Genomic DNA, 22,384 nt, shown 5'->3' with positions numbered 1-22,384 from the left:
GCCCTGTATAGGGACTGACTGGCCACGTGGGGCAGAGAAAGCTAGGCGAGATATGGAAAATTTTTCCCAATCAACTAGATAGATTCCTTAACCGAACTGGGTACATTGCAATCGCACGCTAACTGATGATCTGATGGTCGGCCACGAGGTGGTGGATGCAAAATGGCTCATTTATTCTAAATGGGATGCATTGAACTACTGCACCGTAAAAATAAACTAGACAGACTAGACGGAGGAAATTTTTGTTTCCGTTTTATTATAAAAAAAAATAAATACATAGTTTTCATTTCATCTTAATATACATACTAATTTGATTACGTTAATTTCCTACCCATCCAAAAATGGTACAAAAAAAAATTTTTTTTTTACCATTGATTACGCTTGGGGTTCCAATTTCTAAACTAAATTCATATAGTGTATATTTTTCAATTCGTAAAGAGGGAAAAAATACAAATTTAATATATTGTTTACACAAATAATACAATATGATATGATTGAATTTATAAAAGAACATATAGTCCATAAGGATATAGGTATATACCTACATATATATATATAGGAATATATGTATCTTTTTATATTTCTATAAGACTTTGCGCATATACTTGCTTACTTATATTTCTTGAAATTTACAAAATTGAATTTTAGATTAACACAGAGCCAATTTAGTACTGTTAGACTTACGCAACATTTTTTTACTTTTAGTTCAGAAAACAAAAAAATGGAAAAAAAATTTTTCATGGAAAATTTATTGTAGAATGCATATATGAAAATGGTAAATATAGATAGCTACATGAAAAAATAAATAAAATAATTGTACTGGAAACAAATAAAAAAATGAAGCAGCAAATGAAAAACTATAGGGGAGTTCAATGAACACGTAATTCAACGTGTCATATTTATCATCACGATACTCTTATAAAGAATGCTTGAATTGTAATATTATGGAAATATTTACTGTTTAACATAGATGTATAATGTTGTTACAATCATAACGTATACTAACAATAATAACAATCGAAAATATTTGTAAAATCTTAAAAAGAAATAAAGAATGATATATGAAATTTCTTTTGAAAATAGTTCAAATTTTCTATAAATTGAAAGGATATCAAAAACACACTTATGCCATATTATTATTGTTATACCAATCAAGTGATTCTACGGTTATGCGAATATCAAGAACATGTAGTTATCAATGTTTGATGTAAATATGATTATTGATGATGAAATTAATAGTTGAGCAACATTTATTGTTAAAATTAGAATTAATTTTTTATGAACTCTCAATATTTTTTATAACTCTAACAATTAAAAATTAAATTTTAAAAAATTACTAAAATTTTAAATAATATCAATAACAATTGAATAAGTTAAATTGATACCGTTGATATCTGCAATTAAGTGTATATGCTAAGAATATACGAGTATAACAATTAAGTTTTTTTTACCTTAAAATACATACATACATTTGTATATATATAGATAGAGAGAGGTAGATGTGTAAATTATAAAAATATTATAAATATAAGTTTTCGTTCATACATAAATATAAAATTACTGTTATACCTTATTGTTTCACAATTCAGCAAAATTATAAGATGAATTGTATATTAATTCCATGTTATTGCAATTTTCAAGTTTATTTATAATTTATTATGAATTACTTGTATTTCAACTTTTAATAGAAGTCTCTTAATTCGAGAAGGAAGAAAATTTCACTAGGTTTCTTTTATTCATGTGAAGGAATTTTATCATCTTGTTATGGGTCTTGCACACTCTGTATATTTACTTCTACATAATATTTCGAAGAAAAATAATAAATACATTTAAACACGTACATATATGTACATACATACATTAATTAATCCTCAACTTAAAATAAATGTTAAACATCATAAAAATATAAAAATTGTAAAAATACTTAACATAAATAAATTTCTTGATTTCTTGCAATCACTGGAAAAGCGAAAAAAGTTTCATGATCGTGATGATGTAAAAGTAAAAATGAGTAAAAAAAATGCAAGATTGTAGTTGCATATGACGTGTATGCTTGTTATTATGTGTATAATGTACTAAACTAAAATTACAAATGATTAAAGATTCTACTAACAACCGTAGTGTGGCACTGTATGTCAGCATGTGATGCTTTAAAAATAAAGTTTAATTACTTAAGGTACATACTACATACATATGTGCATACATACATAATTAACATTTTCTAATAGACTTTTTTTGTAACATGCGTAGTTAATTGATTCTATTCGCTTCTATGAGTTATGTTGCTTATAACCTATTTTTTCAAATAATTGGTAATGTAATTCATTATGCACATACATATGTACATACGTATAATTATATATATGTATATAAGTATATGTACTTGCATATTTTCGTGCTCGTGAGTAAATTACTATATAAATCGAAAACCGTAGAACTTCATCAGATTTCGCTTTATGAATGCTATATTAAGAAGCAATTATTAAGATTATGCATTTTATGCAATGTGAAGCAATTATTAAGAATATAGGAACCGATGTGAAAGCTTATATGAAACACTTGTGTGTGCTAACTGCTGAATAAAATGTCAATTTATTATTGGAGGACAAAAACAATTATAAAAGTGAAAATTCGCGCTCTTTTATTTTGTTTTATTGTATTATGTCAGCACGCTATAATTAAATACACTTTTTAGTCATAAATTAAAAGAAAATATAAAAATTTTAAACACAAGTTTTACATACATATGTAAGTATAAGTATTATGGTTTCTTCCTGCCATAAATATTTTACAATTTCTTTGAAAAAATTTGCTTTTATTACTGGTTAGACAGGGTGATAAAAAACCACAAATAGAACAAAGTCGAATATACCTATGTAAGTAGATACGATTCGCATGACAAACCAAGCAAATATTGCAATTAGTTTGAAATTATGCTCTATATAAAGTTTAGTTAAACAGACAAATTAGAAATTTGCAGAAATGCTTTTTTGTTATACTAAATGCTTTCTTATCTGGGACATCGTCTCGCCAATTAAAATTCCTGCAAATTTAATGCTAACTAACATATTATACTAAAAGCAGAAAAACCATTAATACAACTTTTTTTACCGTTGTTACAACGCCTTTACAGTTCCGGTACACAATTCCTGTTATTCGAAAGGAATACGATATTCAGGAGCTCTTCTTAATCAGATAACGAAAACCCAGGCCTTTCAGGTCAAACTGGCTATTGACATGGTAAATTATACGTTCAATAATATAAAATTTTCAAAGAAGATAAATTTTTTTGATTCCTTTATATAAATATGTATACCTTTAGTGTCATAATTGCAGTATTCAACAATGATAATAAGCTCGTCAATTTTGTATCAGCGTCTTTTTAGTTCCTGCAAAACTAATGACGCTTATGAATGGCATATAACAAATATTAATCCATTATTTTTTGCAAAATAACAAAAATGCGAAGAAAATTGAAATTTTTAATAGACTTTTGTCAGGTTTCTCTCTTAAGTCTTTCCTTTTTTATTATTTTTACCACTTTCAATTACCCTTTCGTTCTGTTTTGTTTTTTCATCGAGAGTAAGTTTACAATAACTTTTTTTAAACGAGTTTTGTATAATAAACATTCGTAAAATTTTTATACCACATTCAAGAACATCTGTATATATGTATATTACAAGTATACATAATTATTTATCCATAATCACTTTATTACATATTAGCATACACGATCATTAAAATCTACAAAGTTAATTATTCTCGTATACATAATTATTAGTCATTTGGTAAAAAATAATATGAAAGTATCTTAAATTAAACTTTAATATTAATAATAAAATTTTATATTTAATTAAAACACAATTTATTCTTAATTTAAAAACCCTGACTTCAAAATTGCAGTGATACTGCTTTGATAATCAATTCACCAATTATAACTCGTAAGCTGAATTTGGTATTGACAATTTTGAAATCAAAGAACTTTTGTAGCATTTCTCATTATTGGAAAATTTAATTGTTAAACCTATTTGAAGTACATACCTATTCGAAGACATACATAACACAAATTTAAAGTATAATTTGCATATTTAACTATTGAAAATGGTCCTCTTTAAAAATATAATTTGAAAATGATTAATTAAAAATGTGACGCATTGGTCGGAAATGGTAGAACTGTTCTTAATTTATTTTATTCAGTAATTGAATTTGAATTGGTAAATAAGGTCAATTGAAAGATAAATTTGAAAATTAAGAAATATTCAAAATGTGAAGACACAAAACTGTCATTTTAACTGACATAAAAAAAACAGTTTTGCAAATTGGCGCAATTTTTGAACGTATTGTAAACGGTATTGTATCCATTTTCGGTATTGTTGAAAATCCAAGTAGTTTAGTTTTTATAATCAGGTTAAATTTTAAGTAGAATGTTAAATTCAATTTTGAAATATAAAGAACCAATAAAATTTTAAGAAAGGACCAACTGCGATTACCAAATAACGCTGCACTATACTTTCACTTTATCATTTTTTATGAGCAAATTCAATAAAAATCATCATTCTCTTTAAATTTGTTATATTAAATTGGCTATATTACATTTATATAATTACGGAACTTTTTTAAGATTAAGTAATTTCATATACTAAAAATTCTCTAAAAAATATTATTTTTATACACTTTATAATTTGTTTGCTAATTATTGACCCTTAATTGAGAAAAATATTTCTAAAAAACAAATTTCAAAAAGTATTGTTTTAAATATTTATTATGAACAAAAAAAAATTTATTTTTGTATTTATTTCCTTTGTGTACATAGCTTATGATTTCTTTAAAAATTATTAAAATTTAAAATTCGATTTACTTACTTCGTATAAATTAAAATTTAACTAATTAAAAAAAATGTTTTTTTTTTTGTGCACTCAAAATCTGAAGAAAATTATAATAAGACAACTTAAATAATACAAATAAAAGAATATATATTTATCTTATCATATATCTTATATTCTCAAAATTTTAACATATTTTTTCGTACTTCATATAAAAATTAGCATTTCCTTCCTAAAAAGAAAAAACAATTAATATCTTTGGTATTAAAAGATACTGAAAGCTAGGGAAACTAGAATTAAACTAGAAATACCTAAAGTTTTTTCGTAGCTCCTTGTGGAATTATTGTTATTTCGTCATTAATTCTTAGTGGTCTTAATAAAGAATCATTACATGTTGAGCCAGATGGCCTTTGGGTATTTATACTATTGTTACTATTACTAGTGTTGCCTTTTTTCATGTCAATGGATTTTTTTGCTACAGTACTGTGCGCAGTGTACACATGATTTTCAAATTCTTTATACATTCCAAATGTTGCTGTGCAAACCGTACATTTGTATGATAAATGAGCAGGCTTTAATGTCATGTTATGATCACGAGATACATGGTTCAAAAGTTTCCATTGATATACCTGTAAAAGATATAAAGATATTGTTCAAGTGATAGTTAATAGTTTTAACAAATTTGGCTCAATAAAATATCTTAGTTTAAATTTTGTGTATAATAATGCCATACCCTCCCGCATACTGGACATCGTCCTGCATCTTTTCCCTTATTGGCCGCATCTTGCATTGAACTTGTTACTAAACCATGAGATCCCAAAAGATGTCGTTCCAAACCTTGGTCAGTAAAAAATCTAAACTGACATTTTTGACAATTTAATGGCGGTCTGTTAAAGATCATTTTGGGATGTATCTGCAAATATTATTAATTACAATAAATAAAAAGTAATTTGACAAAAAAAAAATTGTCATACTTTAACTTTATGCATCCATTGCATATGATTCCTCAATTGTTCCAAATCTTTTATGTATCCATCGCAGATTTCGCAAATAACAAATGACGATTTGTTTCCAGGTGGCCCAGATTTAATAGCGTTCTTTGGAATATTTGTAGGATTGATTTGTGATACTGAAGGATTAGAGGCTGATACTTGGCGAGGTAAAGGTGTGATTGAAATACTTGGTTGACCAGGAATTCTTTTTTGGTTTTGGGCCTTCAAAGAAAAAAAAGTTAAAATAATTGAAAGTTACAAAAATGTGATTATTTTACCTGTACCAAAGGATTATTTTTTACAATATTATACGTATTAGCCAAAACTGTTCCTTGAGGCAACGATTGTCGTGGAGCTGCCATTGGCATAGGCAAGGGCCTTGGCACAACATGCGATTGAGCTGGTCGAACGGGAGGAATTTTTTGTGGTTGAGGTTTTCTGCTTCTATTTGAGTTATTAGACACAAGTAAATTGCGAGCAGCTTGCTGTTGTTGTTGTAATGTAGCTAGAGCTGCTTTCTGAGCAGCAGCTTGAGCAGCCATTGCCTTTATGAAAAATTGTTTTCATTATTTTTGGTTCAAATAATTAAATTTAGAATTCTTACTTGGTACGCAGTAGCTGTTCCTACCAAACCATGTTTTGGTTTGATTTTGGGAATTTTTGCTGGAGCCTCCCAGTCATTAGGAGGACACAAGTTCACTTCAGGACGGAATTTCTTAATACACACTGGTTGATGACGTGCTATCTTAGATCTTCCATTATCTTCAAACGGGCAGTTAGGACACTGATGATAGGAAAGCGCTTTTTCCAAACGACCCTTAATATTATGAACGGCTTCCATATGGAAAAGAATGTCCTGTGTTTGTCTAACTTCATATGAACAGAAATTACATTTATACATATTTTTTTCCATGTGAGGTGTTTCATAATGGTGAGCCATTGATAATGCAGATTCCGTTTTAAAGTTACAGAACTCACAACGTTTTAAATCAAAATGAAATTGAGCGTTCCTTTTTCGACTAGCTTCCAAGTTTTTACTAAGAGCTGTAATAGAAATTTCTACTTCATTTAATTCTTTACTTTCTACTACTTTGCGTAACTTTCGCTTTTGTATTTTCAACAAATCTGCTTGTACGTACTCTTGAACAAGATCTATCCCAATGTCAATAAAAAATCTACCAAGAGGACTTTCAAAATATAAATCGCTCTTTTTCTCTACGTCAGCTGTTGGTGCTATAATTTTTTCTGGAGGAGCAATAACTTGCTTAATTAAGTTTATATCAGTTTCAGCATCTTTTATGAGAACTTTAGTTCTACTTTCGCTACCAGAATCATCATCGTCAGTGTCATCTGATTCATCCCATGAATCGTCCCCTGACTGATTTTTAGCTTTCCTTTTAGGTTTACTAGATTTAGTTCCCGTATTTTCTAAATTATCACCTTTAATTTGCGCTAATTTTTCAAGCTCTGACGCTGTTTCATCAGTCACAGTTTTTTCTGGCATATTGCTCTCCGTTTTTATTTTTACGAGAGTATCCTTTAAGTTCGTAACTGGAGGTTTTTCATATATGTAAGGTACAATAAATGAAGGCGCTTCCAAAACAAACATATCGTCTGTCAAAGCAGGAAGCAAATTTGGGTTAGTTCCTAATATAGGTGCAGTTCCTGAATGTGCTACAGCAGAAGCCGGTCCAATTTTCGGCAATTGATTGAATTGGCCTGACGATGCCACGTTCGGACTTATGGCAATAGGATAAGGCCCTGGTTTTCCAACTTTATTTGCAAATGAATTCGATGACGACGTAATCATTCCACTATTTGGCAAATAAGATTGAAAAGAGTTTAAAACTTTCATTTCAGAAAGAGATCTTGCATCTTTAATGGTTAATTTTCCGACTGGTGATGATCCAGATAAAGAAATTGGATCAGTAATTGATATCATTTTCGATCTTTTATGGGGAGGTTGTAAATCTTCATCTAGTTCCGATATGTCTTCATTAAGCTTTGATTTTAAATTTGGTGTCACATTTGGCTTGTCATAATCATCTTCAATTAAAACAACGTCATCATCATCATCATCATTATTATTCTGCTGCACTTTAGATGTCTTTTCGTTTTGATTATTGGAAACTTGTTCCTCAGAATCTGAATCTGATTGTATTACATAAGTGTTACACTCCAGCGTTTTAGGTACTACAACGTTGCTCATTTTATATTCAGCTTCTCCTGGTATTCCTTTTAAAGGATCTTCATCATCGTCAGAATCTATAACAGTTACAGCATTGTCTGAATTACCTTCTAGAAGAAAAAAAACAGTTTTTGAATATATTTTGTGAGTAAAGTGAAGTAATTTTTCAAAATAATTATATTAAAATTATATGTGAATACTGAAATAAACATCCATTACAATGCAAAGTCTAAATATAATAATGTAATTGTTCAAAACTTTAATTTTAAAAAAGAAACCAACATCTTATGAGTTTTCAATTGTAAAACTACGTAACTTTTATTTAAATTTTTTTCCAATTACGTTACCTTTGCCTGATTCTTTATTAGAGGTTTGTTTATCGATTTTTGAAGCTTCCTCTAATGCTTTTTCTTCGATTGGCAAATCGTTTTGTTTTAACTCAACAAATTCGCTCTTTGACAAACCTTCATCATCACATTTCCCATTTTGATGATTTTCATTTGAAGAAATTGGTTCTTCAGCACTATTACTTTCAGATCCTACTTTATTATCATCATTAAATGGTGTACTATTATCGTTTTGAGATTTCAATTCATTGTCTCCAAGGTTTTCATCGGCATTTGAAGTTTCTGTTATTTTACTTGTTTCGCAATTATTTGAATCACAATCTTTATTTGTCTCTACAACTTGGTTCACGCTAATTGAGTTTTCACTATTTTCTTCCTTTTGTTCAGGTTTATCAGGCAAACCAAATTCTAATTGAGTATTTATACTACCTAGAACTGTATTTTCATTGTTGGAATTTTCTAAAACTTTCGATTCCTCTTCAGTAAACTTTTCATTTGGTTCCACACCATTTTCATTTATGTTATCGTTTAGAATCATGCTATCCTTCGTATTAGAAATATTTGAGGAACTATTATTTATATTGCTTGCATCACTTAATTCTTCAGATGAATCCTTATTACTTACAGGATCTTCGATCACGTTAGCCATTTTAAAAAAATACTCTGAAATATATTTAAAAAATTATAAATTTAAGTTTTTTTCTTTATACATATATAATGCTCGTATTACTAATTATTCTGAAGGTTATTTTATGGAATTAGTAGGCTTAAAATTTTAAGCTCTATTTGTTTACCAATTTCTTACTAAAACCATTAAAATAAAAAAAAGTAGGTAGTTTAAGGTTTGAATATTAGTTCATATTTTGAATATTTGTTGGTATCATTGGAAATATTTACTCAATTTATTACTCTATTCAGTATTGTTGATTAACTAAGGAAGTTTCTACACACCCACCAAAGCCTCGTTTTTCATGCAATAATATAAATTATATTTATTAATTATGTATATGCAAAAATAAGATATAAGTACATACGAATATAATATCTGTTGTATATGTACATATAATATAACCCATACCGACTTCTAGTAAGTTTAATTTATCGATAAAAGTTGTCTTACGTCCAATTGACGTACACTGATTTTTACTTCAATAGTTTCTCATTTATATTTTATATTAATATTATGTATGTAGGTAGCTATATATATACTTATGTCTATCATACCAAAAAGTAGAGTGAGTTCTGTAGTCATTATAAGCAATAGTTATTAAAGCGTTCCTATGTATATATGTATATAATCCATATATTTCATATATAAGAACATATATATTATTTGTATATGCATGTATAATTATACATATGTACCTACATGCAAATGCGAATAGTATATACGTGTGTACATCCATTACAAATGTATAATCATACCTAACTTCGATATGTACATATTCGAATATACGTATATGTATATATTTATATATATATATATATATATAAAATATACGTATGTATATATTTATAAGTTCGTTTTTATACATATATATAAGTCGAACCTATGTCAAATTTTAATTTCGGCAAATTATTATAAATTCGTGTTTTAAACTTATTAGAAATTTGTTTTATAAATAACATAATTCAGTTTTTATAAATATGTACATATATTTTTTGATCAACAAAGCAAAATTTATTTTTTGTCAAACACCTCATTCATTAATAAAATAACTTTCCTCTATGCCAAAACGCAAATCATTTATTGAACTCAGCCAAAACTTACACGAGCGTACTTTCGGACGCTTGTATAAGGTTTTACAACTTATAACTCTATATATCCAATCCTTGGCGAGTTCATTCGTTATAGGTTGAACTATATCCAAAGGTTTAATCCCTTTAAAGTGGTGTGATGTATGATTTATAATTAGATTTACATATAATTAAATGAATATTTAAATATATGTATTACAAAATTAGTATCCTTGCAATTAGGCACACAGGCATTATAATTCAAATGGGGCTGAACTTTTCATGAAACAGCCATTGCGTTTCGGATTACCATTATTATTAAAACTTTTTTTTATTTTCCCATTTAGAAACTTACCTAAAATTAACAACTATATTTTTATATATTCTCAATTTTTTTTTTGTTTTTCAAAAATTTAAGAGTTTTTGAGATCCAAGCCCGTAACCGCACCACTTTTTTTTTCTTAAATAATAATTTTCAATACAACACTGTTTAACACTTTAAACATAAGAATGTCAATATAATTAATATTTTATAATTAATAAACTTAGTTAAAAAGCCAAATTTTATATAAATTTACTTTAAATAAACTTAAATTGAAAAATAACACTCCATTTTTATATATATCCTTCACTCCCTCGTACTTCTTTACAAAATTACATTAAACTCAGTCGTTGTTCATGCACGCAATCAACAAACTAGTAATGTTGCTACAAACGTTTTGCCACATGATTATAAACATATTTGCATAACTGTCATTAAAGACCTCAAAAAAAATTAAATGTTTGTATTGTAACTGTACTGTTACCTTTCTTTTGCAAGCATATGCAAAAACTTTTTGCACCAAATTAAACTGAACCATGATCGGAGAAACTTAAATTGTTTTTGCTTATATTCAAATATTTTCCCTTACATTTTCGTTAAAAAATTATTAATTTCAATTTAAATTTTTGCTGTTATTTAAGAATTCTGTCAAACAATCCCCTCTTATAAACATATTTCACATTTTTATTGAACACAACATATCACTTATCCAAAATTGTCAAAATTCTATGAGGCAAATTGAAATGATTTCATATCGAATTTTCTTCAAATTTAATTTAATCCAGGACTTAATCTGATGTGTAAAGGCACGTAAGGCTAAGGAAATTTGTAATCTCACTCAAATGTTAGCAAACAACACTGTTTTATGAATAATTAAAATTAACTTTTACTGAATTATGAAACACTGTTAAATTTTCTTGAGTTGATAACTCTGCGTTATAAAACATTGTGCATAGTGTTGCAATTTTTTTATGTTTATTTCTAATTTTACATTTCAAGTAATCGAAAAGACCTTCTATTCTAAATCAAACATGTGTCAGAGCGATGCTGTCAAGTTTTCATTAATTCAAAATGGATCGTTTTCTATTAAATTCTTAAATAGGACTTTTATAAAATAAATAATTTCACATAAAATATTAATTTGGTGCTGCAAAGAGCTCATTCAATTCCCACATTGTTCGTATGTTTTTGAAATGATCATGTATGTAATATCTTTTTTAAGAATGCAAAATATGCAACATTCCCTATAAACGTATACGCTACGTAACAATTTTTCCTAAACTTTAAACCGTCACTCAAATTACAAATTCTATGACAGCTGCTTATTTTGGTTAGACAATGGCGGTCTTTTGAAATTTTTGTTTACAGGGTGTATTTAATGAATTTCAAATTAGAAAAAAATAAAAGTAAACGTTAAATGGAGTTAACGTTATCAAATAGTTTAATGTTTTATAGTTAAGTGATCCTATAAGAAAAATTGTTTAAAATTAGTTTTCACAAATTCATTGGCTTCAAAAAGTTACTTGTGTCAGTTTTAGTAAATTAAAATTTATTTCTTAGACAGTAGTAGATAAAATTAATTTCAATCACCTAATTTATAGTTACCTAGGTGTGACTAAAGTGTGGATTACAGATATGCATGTATTTATGTAAGTATGTATGTTAATACCTAAAATTTTTATAATGAAAACATATTTGAAGCTCAACTCATACTGTAATAGTGTAATGCAACTTATTCAAACACATATTGTGATCATTGACAATGTTGCAGATTGCAGCGCCTTCTTTGACTTCAAGAAAGTAGAAAGGAAAGAAAGCAAAATTAAAATTGTTTACTTAGCTCATTCGGATCAAAAGTCCAAGATTTCAATTTAACATGAAAACACAAACAAAAAAAACGCAAAGTTAAATATATATTTTAAGTTTTATTTATATTACACACATAATGTAATACATATGTACATAATATGTATACATATATACACATTTTATAGGATTTTCGCTTCAATCTTTATTAAGCAGATATTGCGTTAGTGATCAATATTAACATTCTGCATCACATAGATTGAAACATAAGCTTAAATCCAACGTTTAGATAAGCAACAATCAGATTCATCTACATAATATATTAATTTTCATTGCTCTCAATGTTTTTAAAAATATTTTTTAAAATAGTTTTGCAAATATAAATTTAAAAGTTATATTTGCACTAGTTTTACAACAAATTATTGGTTGAATTCATTTCGAGCATTCAGTCCAAGAAAAACTTTAAATCAAATAATTAACAAACTTTAAACTTCTATACCATTCTTTTACGCTTAATAAATTTAAAATAATCTTTAAAAATTACATAATAGAATGAAAAGTTTTTAAATCAACAAAAAGACTTTAAAAAATTAACGTTTAATCTTTTAATTTTTCTTTTGCCTTTAGCTTCAGAAATATTGCATGTATTGTTTAATATCGACATTAAATGGTTTTTTTCGCGTTTTTAAATTTTAGCAATGTTTTTATCAAGCAAATTCACTCAATAAAAATTGCTACAACCAATTTTAATAAATTTTCATAATTATATTATAATTAATAAAAATATATATATATAATTTATCCTTAAAAATTAAATTAAATAATAGTGATTGGTGATGAGTTTTATGTATCGTTATAATTTTATAATGAGAAAAACTTTAAAAATTGAGCTGGAGGTACTGGCTGTGAAAGCTTTATATCTTCTCCCGCTTCTGTAAGCCGTTGTTTTAAATCAGGACATTGATCAATAATACACGGATGCCCATCTGATGGCCAAAATAAACAGCAACAGAAACGACAAAGAGACAAAATTTCTATGAATTGATGATCTTCTCGTTCGCCATAGGCTTTTCTTAAATCATGGAATACTTTTTTCCAATCTTTTGCATCGTTAATTATACGAGATTTATTTTTATCTAATATAAAATTAACTTGATTTTTATTAAAGTGAAAACCAGTAAGTTCACGCCAAATGCGTTGTTCGTTAACTAAGGCAGACATCACATTCCAAGCTTTGGAGGTAGCCTTTAAAAAAAATTTTAATATTTTACTTACTTGTAAATGCATATGTATAAAGATTAATTTAATTTACTTCTAAATCTCTATAGTCGGCTATTCTTAATATTATTTCTCTAATACATTCTTCTGGTAAATCAGTCATCCTCGGGCGTATAGAAGAGTCCGGCTAAAATATATTTAATAATTTTTCATTTTAAAATTTTTTTATAAATTTTAAAGATTTATTAGAAATACTTACTACCGTTATTTGGATTTGACTTGTCATTGATTGAATCCTTTCAATTGTTTGTTTATGCTCTAACCACAGGTTTTGACTCCCTAAAGGCTTGCCCCAACATTTTTGATTTTCTTGGTTGACAATTTGTTGAAGTTGAATAACTAGTCCACGAAGAACATTAATATTTTGTTGACTATCACTTACTAAAAAAAATAGATTTTTCAATTAGCCTTTTGTCACTTTATTTGACTAAAAAATGAGGTATTTAAATATGTATACCCATTTAGAACAATAAATTTTTAAAATTATTTTTGCATTTAAAATAAGTCAAATTTTAGAATTGTTTTTAGCTATGAACATTAAAATTTAAAATTGTTTGGTTTGGTTTTTTGATTTTTGCTAGTAAATAACAAAACTTACCATGTGAAGCAACTTCCTCTACCATTTGCAGTAATAATCGCTGAGCACTTCCTGGTAAAGATGCAATACCTTTCCCTGTTACAATTAAACCTAGCAAAGTACATATGTAATGGAAACGTCTTCTATCTCTTACAGAACTGCGAAAATCAAGCCGTTGAACAGCATCTCCTAAACCATTAAACCCTGCAATCTCCTTTGTACATCGTATTGTAATATGACAGTGCGGAGGTACAGCTGTTACATCCGTATTTTCATCATCTTCTGATGTTGAAGGAATCCTTTGTTAAAGAAATTAGAAATATTTCATTATTCACAATACAACTAAATTAATTTATGTAAATGTGTTTTATGTTTTACTTAATGTTAAACAAGGAATTAGAAAACTACATGATATAAAAATATTTAAATATAATTATGTTTTAAGTAAAACGCTTCCATAATAACGGTCACGTTAAATTGCGTGTAACTATTTTTCAAAACTCAAAATACATAATAATAAAAGCATTAATATGTAATTATTCCTCACTTTTACTTTCAATAATTGCAATTTTTTTTTGTGTCTTACATTAAGTTTGGACTTATAGGTACAATGACTTTGTTTAATCTATCGGTTATATATCTACATAAGTGTATGAATATAAGTGTAGAAATATGTTATATATTTGTATTATATAATTTAAACTTTAACCAGTTTAACACCAGTTCAAAATTACCCAAATATTATTGATTATAATTTAAATATAATTTTTCCTATAAATATTGTAGAATTCAGATTTTTTTTGAAAGTTCATTAAAAAGTATTCTGCATTAATTTATTTCAGTAATTTTGCTTATTGAAGTTTTATAAATGAATATTCATAATTGAATTTACATTCTATTTCAATATAATATTATAAAAACAACTTTTAAATAATAATTTACTATACTTGCGCAGAAAAATTTTAAAAATTGACTAATAATTCCTTTGTCTAAAACTACCTTATATTTCGAAATGAGTCGAAATAAATTGTTAAAAAATGAATATTATAAGTATAGGGAAAATAAAAATCTGTTGTAATTATCTACCTATACCTATAAAACAAATAATTTTTTGAAACTAGCAATACACAGAGTATATTTGGGCTAAAATATATAAGTATTCTTTCCTAGAATTTTTACACTAATTCATTGTAATATTTTCAAAAAATTATTTTTAAAACAACAGAAATTTTTTAATTTTTCTTTCAAATGCATTATTATCCATCTGCATTCTGCACAAATTGCATTACATATTATTTTCCATTATATACATAGCTGTATATGTGTTTGTGTTTTGTATACGACGAACTTTTTTTTTCCATTCAAACTATAGAGTCTATAGGGTTAACAAACACACACAACAAAATCATATGGTGTATAGTAAACAAAAACACTTTAATACACACTACGAAAGCCTTTTTTATGATATTTTTCGCATTATTTTTTCTCGATTATTGCGTTACAACTTTACTTTTGAAGAAATGAAATGTTTTATTTTGCAATTTGCTTTTTTTGCTATTAATAAAATTTACCATATGTATATAAATTTATTTTTATATTTTTAGAATGGTTGGAAATTTCCTTGTTTTTTTCTTGTAATTTGGATTTATGTGCATATATCCATATTGATGTATAAATGTACATAAATATTATATATGTATGGATATATAACAATTACAATTTGATTTTGTGCAGAAAAAAAATTTTTTAAGGACGTTCAACGTAATTATAAAAATTTTTACCTTTTACGTTTTCCACATTCTAATACTTTTAATTTTTCCCAATTTCCATCCTCTAATTTTACCCAGGCTTCACCTGGCGATCGCCAATCTTTTGATATAAATGGCATTATATTCCTTCTTTAATATATGAACTATAAAAGAAATTTACAAGTTGCAAACAAAGAGTTTCCTTAACTTTCCTTTATTAGTTTTGCTCCCCTTTCAAAATTAGCAGAAAAAATGTTTTAATTAAATAAAAAATATGTTTTAATCTTTTATTACACAATTTTCGTTGAGTATTTTTTATACATAATCTTTTTATCTAACTTTAGTCACTATAATTTCAAATTATTCAATTAATTTTTTCTTTCCTACTATGTATTTGATGTTACATCAAATTAGCTTTTAATATATTTTTCTGTTCTGTTCACAATAAAAATGTATATAAGCATTTCCTGGTGACAGCAATGTTTCAATTCCATATGATAATGTTTTTGACATATGATTTTGAAATTGAAATATCATTTCGTTCCGTTTAATATCCAATTCACTTTTTCATTTGGTATACTCAACCTTAAAAATATCTGAATAATTTGTTTCAAAAACTGTTACGTTAAGTTTTAAATTAAAAAATTAAAATTTTTTTAAACTGTTATAACAGTAATTGTTGCCTTCATACATATTTTGTATTATTGAAAAAGGAGGAAAATTATAACTAGAAAAAGAAAACTATCTCATTAACATTAATAAATTCGAGAGTTTATTGTTACTTATTGTCAATAATTTTTTGTGTTATGACAATACATAAGTACACATCACATATTTTGAATTAATTTGCCACAATTTAAATTTGGGTATTTTAAGAAATACAATAATTTTAAAGGGAAATTTAATCATTTTTACTGTTTCTATAATAAAAAAGTTTTGTAAACAAGATGGTGGGCTCAAAAACCAAAAAGTCACCAAGTGAGTTTTGTTCATCGAAACGTATTCTATCACTATGCTTCGAAGTTTTATTGAGTCTCAGACACCCTGTATATTAAAGAAAATTTTCATCGTAACTCTTTGTAGTAGTTTACTTATAAAACGGATTCATAAGGAAAAACTTTTGGGTATATGCATAATAAGGGCATGTATAAAATTTAAAAAGCTCAAAATGTTCTCAAATGCTCAAAATTGAGAATTCAACTACTCACAAATGCTCAATATGTGCTCAAATGCTCAAAATTTGAAATGAAACTAAATTAATCTTTTGTCTTGTTTTTTAATAGGTGCATTTATAATATTTTTATTTGTTTTTTATTTTTGTCTTTTGTTGTTTTGTATTTATATTATGATGTTTTACAATTTTTTCAAAATTTGTTTTTTTTTTATTTCTTTTTTTATCATTATTTAAATTTATTTTTAATTTTATATTATTTATAATTTCAAATATATAGCATGCAAATGTGTATATACAATACTATAAGAGTTTCTTTGTAATTTATCTAGATTTCCATTTTTATGTATATATATATAATTAATGTTTTTAATTAAATTTTATAATATATTTTATTAGAGTTTGATATAATTTTACTCTATATACAAATATACTTACTTTCGTTTTGAATTTTTGTTTTTTTTTTCGTCTCGTTTAATTTTTCGTTTTCTTTTTTAATGAGATATTTTTGATACAGACCTTAAAACTTCTAGATAATTTGTTATTTTTATTCATATATATAATTAAATATAATAATTTTATTTGATTTCCCTTTCTTCTGATTAAATAAATAATAATATTATGTTATTTTTATTTTGAAACTTTAACTTGTTTTATTTTTAATAAATTCTATATTTATTTTATTACATTTAGCTATATTATATTTTTATTATACATATATGTATAACTATAATTAAATTGATTTTACAAAAAATGTTTCAAAATATTTACAAATTTTACTGTTATATTTTTGTTTTTGCTTTCAAATATCAGTAAGGGTTTGTAAAAACTTTTTCATTTTTAATAAAATCTAAAATTAAAAGAGAAAAAATGAAAATAATGAGAAAAGAAACTGTTATATTTAAAAGAATATTGAAAGATTTTTTTAAATAAAAATTTCAGTTTTGCCTTTATTTTTAATATTTTTTATTTAATTGGATCTAATTTAAATATATTGAAATAAATGAATTTGTATAAATATGTGATAAATAAATGAATAAGATAAAAAAATATTTACATAAGCACCTGCGAAAATGTTGATTTAACAATAAGAGAATAATTCTGAATTCCTCCTCAAAAATTTCAAGAAAAAATATTGAAACGCACATTTTTCATTAATTTAATTAAAAAAATATGGAATATTTCATCAAAAATTAATATGGAATATTAAATATAATATAAATATATTTGGAGTAAATTAATAAAATCAAAATAATATTAATTAAATTGAAATAAGTTTTAGAATATTCATTTATATAATAATTATAATATGGTGTATAACACTTATGACTTTAAATTGAAGTTGACATTAGTACAGTCACTCTATTTCTATTTAAATTAATTTAATATAACAAAAATAATGCTTCAAATGTAAGTGTATGTACTATATATTAAAATCAATTTCATTTACTTATTAAAATATAATATATATTCAAATTATTCGAAAATAGGTACGATATTTAATATATTGTAGGTCATTTTACCAAAAAGTAGATCTAATGTTAATTTCACATATATTCAGAATTAAATAAAATGATATTGCTGTATATATAAGCTTAATTGATATTAGATCTGAATTTTGATCGATGACCTGTTTATATGGCAAATTCAAGAGTAAAAGAAGCTTATTTTTTGTTCATATAAACATTTATTGACTTAATGACCGGCTTTGTCTATCAAAAAATTTTGCTTATTTTACTTGAATTGTTGAATTAAAAACATTTGAAAACTCGAGAGCTTGAAAATGACAGATGACAGAATTCTGTCGTAAATTAAATTTATGATATATATATAATATTATATATATATATATATAATTTTGTATTTTAATTTGTTCATTTATTAGTATTAATTATGAGCTTTCTGTACTTCATTCTTATGATTATAAACTGAAATAGTAATACCGCAGCTATAAGTCTACTCCAAATATAACTTGACTCTTTCTCAATAAGTTATAATAATTATGCTAGTTTATATTCCATTATAGTATAATATGCACGTGTGTTGAATAAATAAAATTTATTTATTGTGGTGTTTTTCTCTTTGTTTTATCAACTGTTTCAATGTATAATTTATATTAAAATATAAAATTTATATATTTACATATACATATGTATGTTTACACATTCATATTATGTATATTATTGTTTCTTTTTTAAATTAAAATAAATTGAATTTTAATAAGAAAAAATAAATTTAAACATTTACTAAATTTTTATTAATAACTATAATTTTAATATTTTTTACTATTGGCAATTTTAGCTTTTTGTTTTTTTATTTAATTTTTTTGGTTTTTTTTTTAGGAAACGACTTTGTCTTGTCAATATTTCATTTGTGTTTTTGAATTTTTATAAAATTAAATTTTTTGTTATATTTTTTTTTTTGTAAAAGCAAAGAATAAATTTTATTGCTTTCGTTATTTTTTATTAATTTCGATTAAACATTATTTATTTATATAATATTTTTTTTTTGTATAGTTAAACAGTTTTTTTTTTTTAATTAATCACAAAACATACGACATAATAATAAGGTTTTACATGACATGCTTAAATTGTTCGCGTTCATAACATTTATTTATTTTATAATTTTTTTTTTTTTGGGGTAAATTTAATAAATTTTTTCCATTTTTCTCTAGTGTTTTTTTTTTTTAAATTTTATTATCATATTTTGTTTTGAAAAACACTAAATAATCAATAAATAGATATAAATATAACGAATTTATATATTATTAAAAATTTTATATAATTAAATTTACAATATATAAGACTCCCAAGCACAATGTAAATTAAATATTTATTATATTAAATTTAATATATGTATATGAAACAATTTTTATATACATACACATATATACATAAATATATATATATATATAAGTGCTGTATACATGTATATTTATTTTTTATTCTGTAAATTAATAAAATAATTAAAATTCTCTATTATCATTTTTATTAATTGTTTTTTAAATGTGTTATACATTTTTTTCGTACTATGGGCCTAATTTATTAATGTTTTTTTTTTTAATTTATAATATTTAATTTATACAAAAAAATAAATTATTTTCTTTTATTTTATTTTTATATTTTTTTCTAATATTTTAGTAATTTTTTAATACATACATAATTTAATTTATTATTTTTTTTTTATTTTTATAATTTTTATTATTTTTTTTGTTTGATTTTGTTTTTTTTTTGTATGTGTATCATATTTACACAGAATATATTATTATATAATTATACGTAGATATATAAATATTTTTCTATCGTTTACAAATTAATTAAATTATAATAATCAAAATTTGAAAATTTTTCAATAATTTTATTTATTGTTTCATTCTTATACATTATAAAATTTTATTAACTTTTTATATTTATTTTTTTTTTTTTGAAAATTTTATTTTATCTAATTTTTTTAATAATTAATTCCCATTTTTGTTTTTTCATTTTTTCTTTTTAAGTTTCTTTGAAAATTTGTTCTTCAATTTGTTTTTTTTTTATGTTATATTTAATGTATAACAGTTAAATTGCAAATTGCTTGAAGTTTATTTATTTATTATTTTTCTTTGTTATACAACTTTATTTTTCATGTTTTTATGCCATAACATTTTAGGTATAGCTTTTTTTGTTTAAACTTCTCTGGCACTCTCTCTTTTTGAATATTATTTTTTCATTATTTCTGTTATTTCAGTTTGTAGATTTTAATTTATAGCTTTTGTTATAATAATTTATATTAAATAAACTTGATGTAATTATTATTGTATTTTAAATTAATTTTGTTTTATGTATGAGTGCAAGAATAAATAAAATTATGAAAAAGATCACAAAATTTTAAGCGAAAGAAGAAAAATAATCTAACTCTGAAAGTTTTATTGTGAAAATTAATTGAATTTTATTTTGAGCGACTATGGCTCCGAAATTTCAAAAGTATTCATTCCAAAAATACTATTAAATCAGTTTTTTGTAGTACATACATACGAGTATATTAATGGGAAAAATATTAGATACATTTTATGATATCGTGTATAAAGTAGATTACTTTTTCAATATTTATTGGTTTTTTTTCATGAATTCCATCCTTTTTATGGGAAAACTAGGATTTAAAGAAAAATTGTATATAAGAAATATTAAGATATTATACCAAAAAAGCATAAGTAACATGTAATGGAATTCAAAATATAAACTGTGTTACATAATACAACCCCATCATCAAATGTGGAAACTTGAATTTATATAAAACTTTGCCCTTCCTATTTATATAAAATTGTCAATTCATCAGTTCTTTACCAAAAAAACTCATAAGAACTTAAAAAAATTAAAAAAAAAAGATTTATATTTATGCTATTCACAATCCATGCTATTCACAATACAAAAAGTAACATAATCTCAGAAAACCTATGTATATACATATATATAATATAAAGCCCATATTGGATTCATAAAATGAATATTTCTACAATATTTTTAAAAGCACTATGTACCATAATACGCCATAATACGCATAAATCTCATTTCAATTTTTTTGAAAAAAGAAAAGAAAATTACTTATATGAATTTTTAATTTCATATTTCGTTGTAAATATGCATATACATACACATATTATTATAAATAAGTACAATTTGTTTAGCTGAAAAAAAGGGCAATAAAAATTATATTTTATGAGAATATATTAAATAAAATTTAAAAATAAAAGTAGAAATATTCAATAAAACACAATTTAAATATTTTTTTTTTATTCTACTACATTATATATTTTAATGTGTTTAATTTTCAGCTTAAATCAATATTATAATAATTATATTTAATAATAATGAATAATATTAATAATAATAATAGTTAATATTTAAATAAATTTCTTATAGAATTTTTTGTTAACAATGATAATTTTTAAAATAAAATTTGACATTAAAAACAATAATATGTATATGTATTAGCAAATTCATATATACATATGTATATGTAAATATACATATATTTAAATATATGTATAATAAAATATTTTTCTTTAAAATATAAATACACATTTACAAAATAATTTTGCACAGTAATTAAAAATTTTTTTTAAAGTTTTTGCAAATTATATACTTTTATAATTTTTAATATACTAAAAGCTGCAGGCATAATGAATCTCATTTTACATTTTCTATACCTATAAATATTGCTAAAAAGAAAATTTAATAAAAATCTATTAAAATTAATTAATTAAAAACAATCATTTGGAGGAAGAAATTACAAAATCAGGAATTATTATTAATTTTAAATTTGTTTTGAAATATTTTATTAATTTTTATTGTTAAGATTGAAAGTTATTTTGTTTTACATTCTTTTTTCATTTTTTTTTTATACAATATATTTTACA

At 24.2% G+C, this 22,384-nt stretch overlaps 2 protein-coding genes across 5 annotated transcripts; both read right to left on the bottom strand.

The window, feature by feature from the left end:
• Positions 1–4,976: 4,976 nt before the first annotated feature.
• Positions 4,977–10,750, bottom strand: LOC129613441 (uncharacterized). Of its 2 annotated transcripts, none has more exons than XM_055527495.1 (8): positions 10,443–10,750; positions 8,351–9,013; positions 6,420–8,113; positions 6,094–6,360; positions 5,798–6,037; positions 5,557–5,736; positions 5,135–5,452; positions 4,977–5,055 (listed from the first exon to the last, which is right to left on the bottom strand). In XM_055527495.1, exons 2-7 carry the CDS (start codon positions 8,997–8,999, stop codon positions 5,135–5,137), a joined length of 3,348 nt encoding a protein of 1,115 aa, XP_055383470.1. In that variant the 5' UTR covers positions 9,000–9,013; positions 10,443–10,750; the 3' UTR covers positions 4,977–5,055. The 2 variants fall into 2 exon arrangements, with proteins under 2 accessions (XP_055383470.1, XP_055383471.1); XM_055527496.1 differs by having other exon boundaries at positions 6,420–8,110.
• A 2,055-nt stretch (positions 10,751–12,805) lies between these two features.
• LOC129613480 (F-box only protein 32) lies at positions 12,806–16,258 on the bottom strand. Of its 3 annotated transcripts, XM_055527572.1 has the most exons (6): positions 16,113–16,249; positions 15,852–16,049; positions 14,092–14,369; positions 13,693–13,874; positions 13,528–13,620; positions 12,806–13,460 (listed from the first exon to the last, which is right to left on the bottom strand). In XM_055527572.1, the coding sequence occupies exons 2-6, from the start codon at positions 15,956–15,958 to the stop codon at positions 13,077–13,079; spliced, it is 1,044 nt and encodes a 347-aa protein (XP_055383547.1). In that variant the 5' UTR covers positions 15,959–16,049; positions 16,113–16,249; the 3' UTR covers positions 12,806–13,076. The 3 variants fall into 3 exon arrangements, with proteins under 3 accessions (XP_055383547.1, XP_055383548.1, XP_055383545.1); XM_055527573.1 differs by having other exon boundaries at positions 13,696–13,874; positions 15,852–16,258; XM_055527570.1 differs by having other exon boundaries at positions 15,852–16,254.
• Between the last annotated feature and the right edge of the window lie 6,126 nt (positions 16,259–22,384).

This window comes from Condylostylus longicornis, unplaced genomic scaffold (genome assembly GCF_029603195.1).
Source record: "Condylostylus longicornis isolate FDR11 unplaced genomic scaffold, ASM2960319v2 ptg000084l, whole genome shotgun sequence".
Taxonomy (NCBI): Eukaryota; Metazoa; Arthropoda; class Insecta; order Diptera; family Dolichopodidae; genus Condylostylus; species Condylostylus longicornis.
Note: the sequence above shows the minus strand (reverse complement) of the source record. Positions and strands in the feature narration are given on the sequence as shown.

Excerpts from the sequence above, each read along its gene's own strand:
- LOC129613480 (XM_055527570.1), bottom strand. The coding sequence starts at position 15,958 with ATGCCATTTATATCAAAAGATTGGCGATCGCCAGGTGAAGCCTGGGTA. Across the intron at positions 13,875-14,091 it reads AGAGGAAGTTGCTTCACATG|TAAGTGATAGTCAACAAAAT; the intron begins GTAAGTTTTGTT and ends TATTTTTTTTAG. Across the intron at positions 13,621-13,692 it reads GTCAAATCCAAATAACGGTA|CCGGACTCTTCTATACGCCC; the intron begins GTAAGTATTTCT and ends AATATATTTTAG.
- LOC129613441 (XM_055527495.1), bottom strand. The coding sequence starts at position 8,999 with ATGGCTAACGTGATCGAAGATCCTGTAAGTAATAAGGATTCATCTGAA. Across the intron at positions 8,114-8,350 it reads TAATAAAGAATCAGGCAAAG|AAGGTAATTCAGACAATGCT; the intron begins GTAACGTAATTG and ends TTTTTCTTCTAG. Across the intron at positions 5,737-5,797 it reads AATGGATGCATAAAGTTAAA|ATACATCCCAAAATGATCTT; the intron begins GTATGACAATTT and ends TAATATTTGCAG.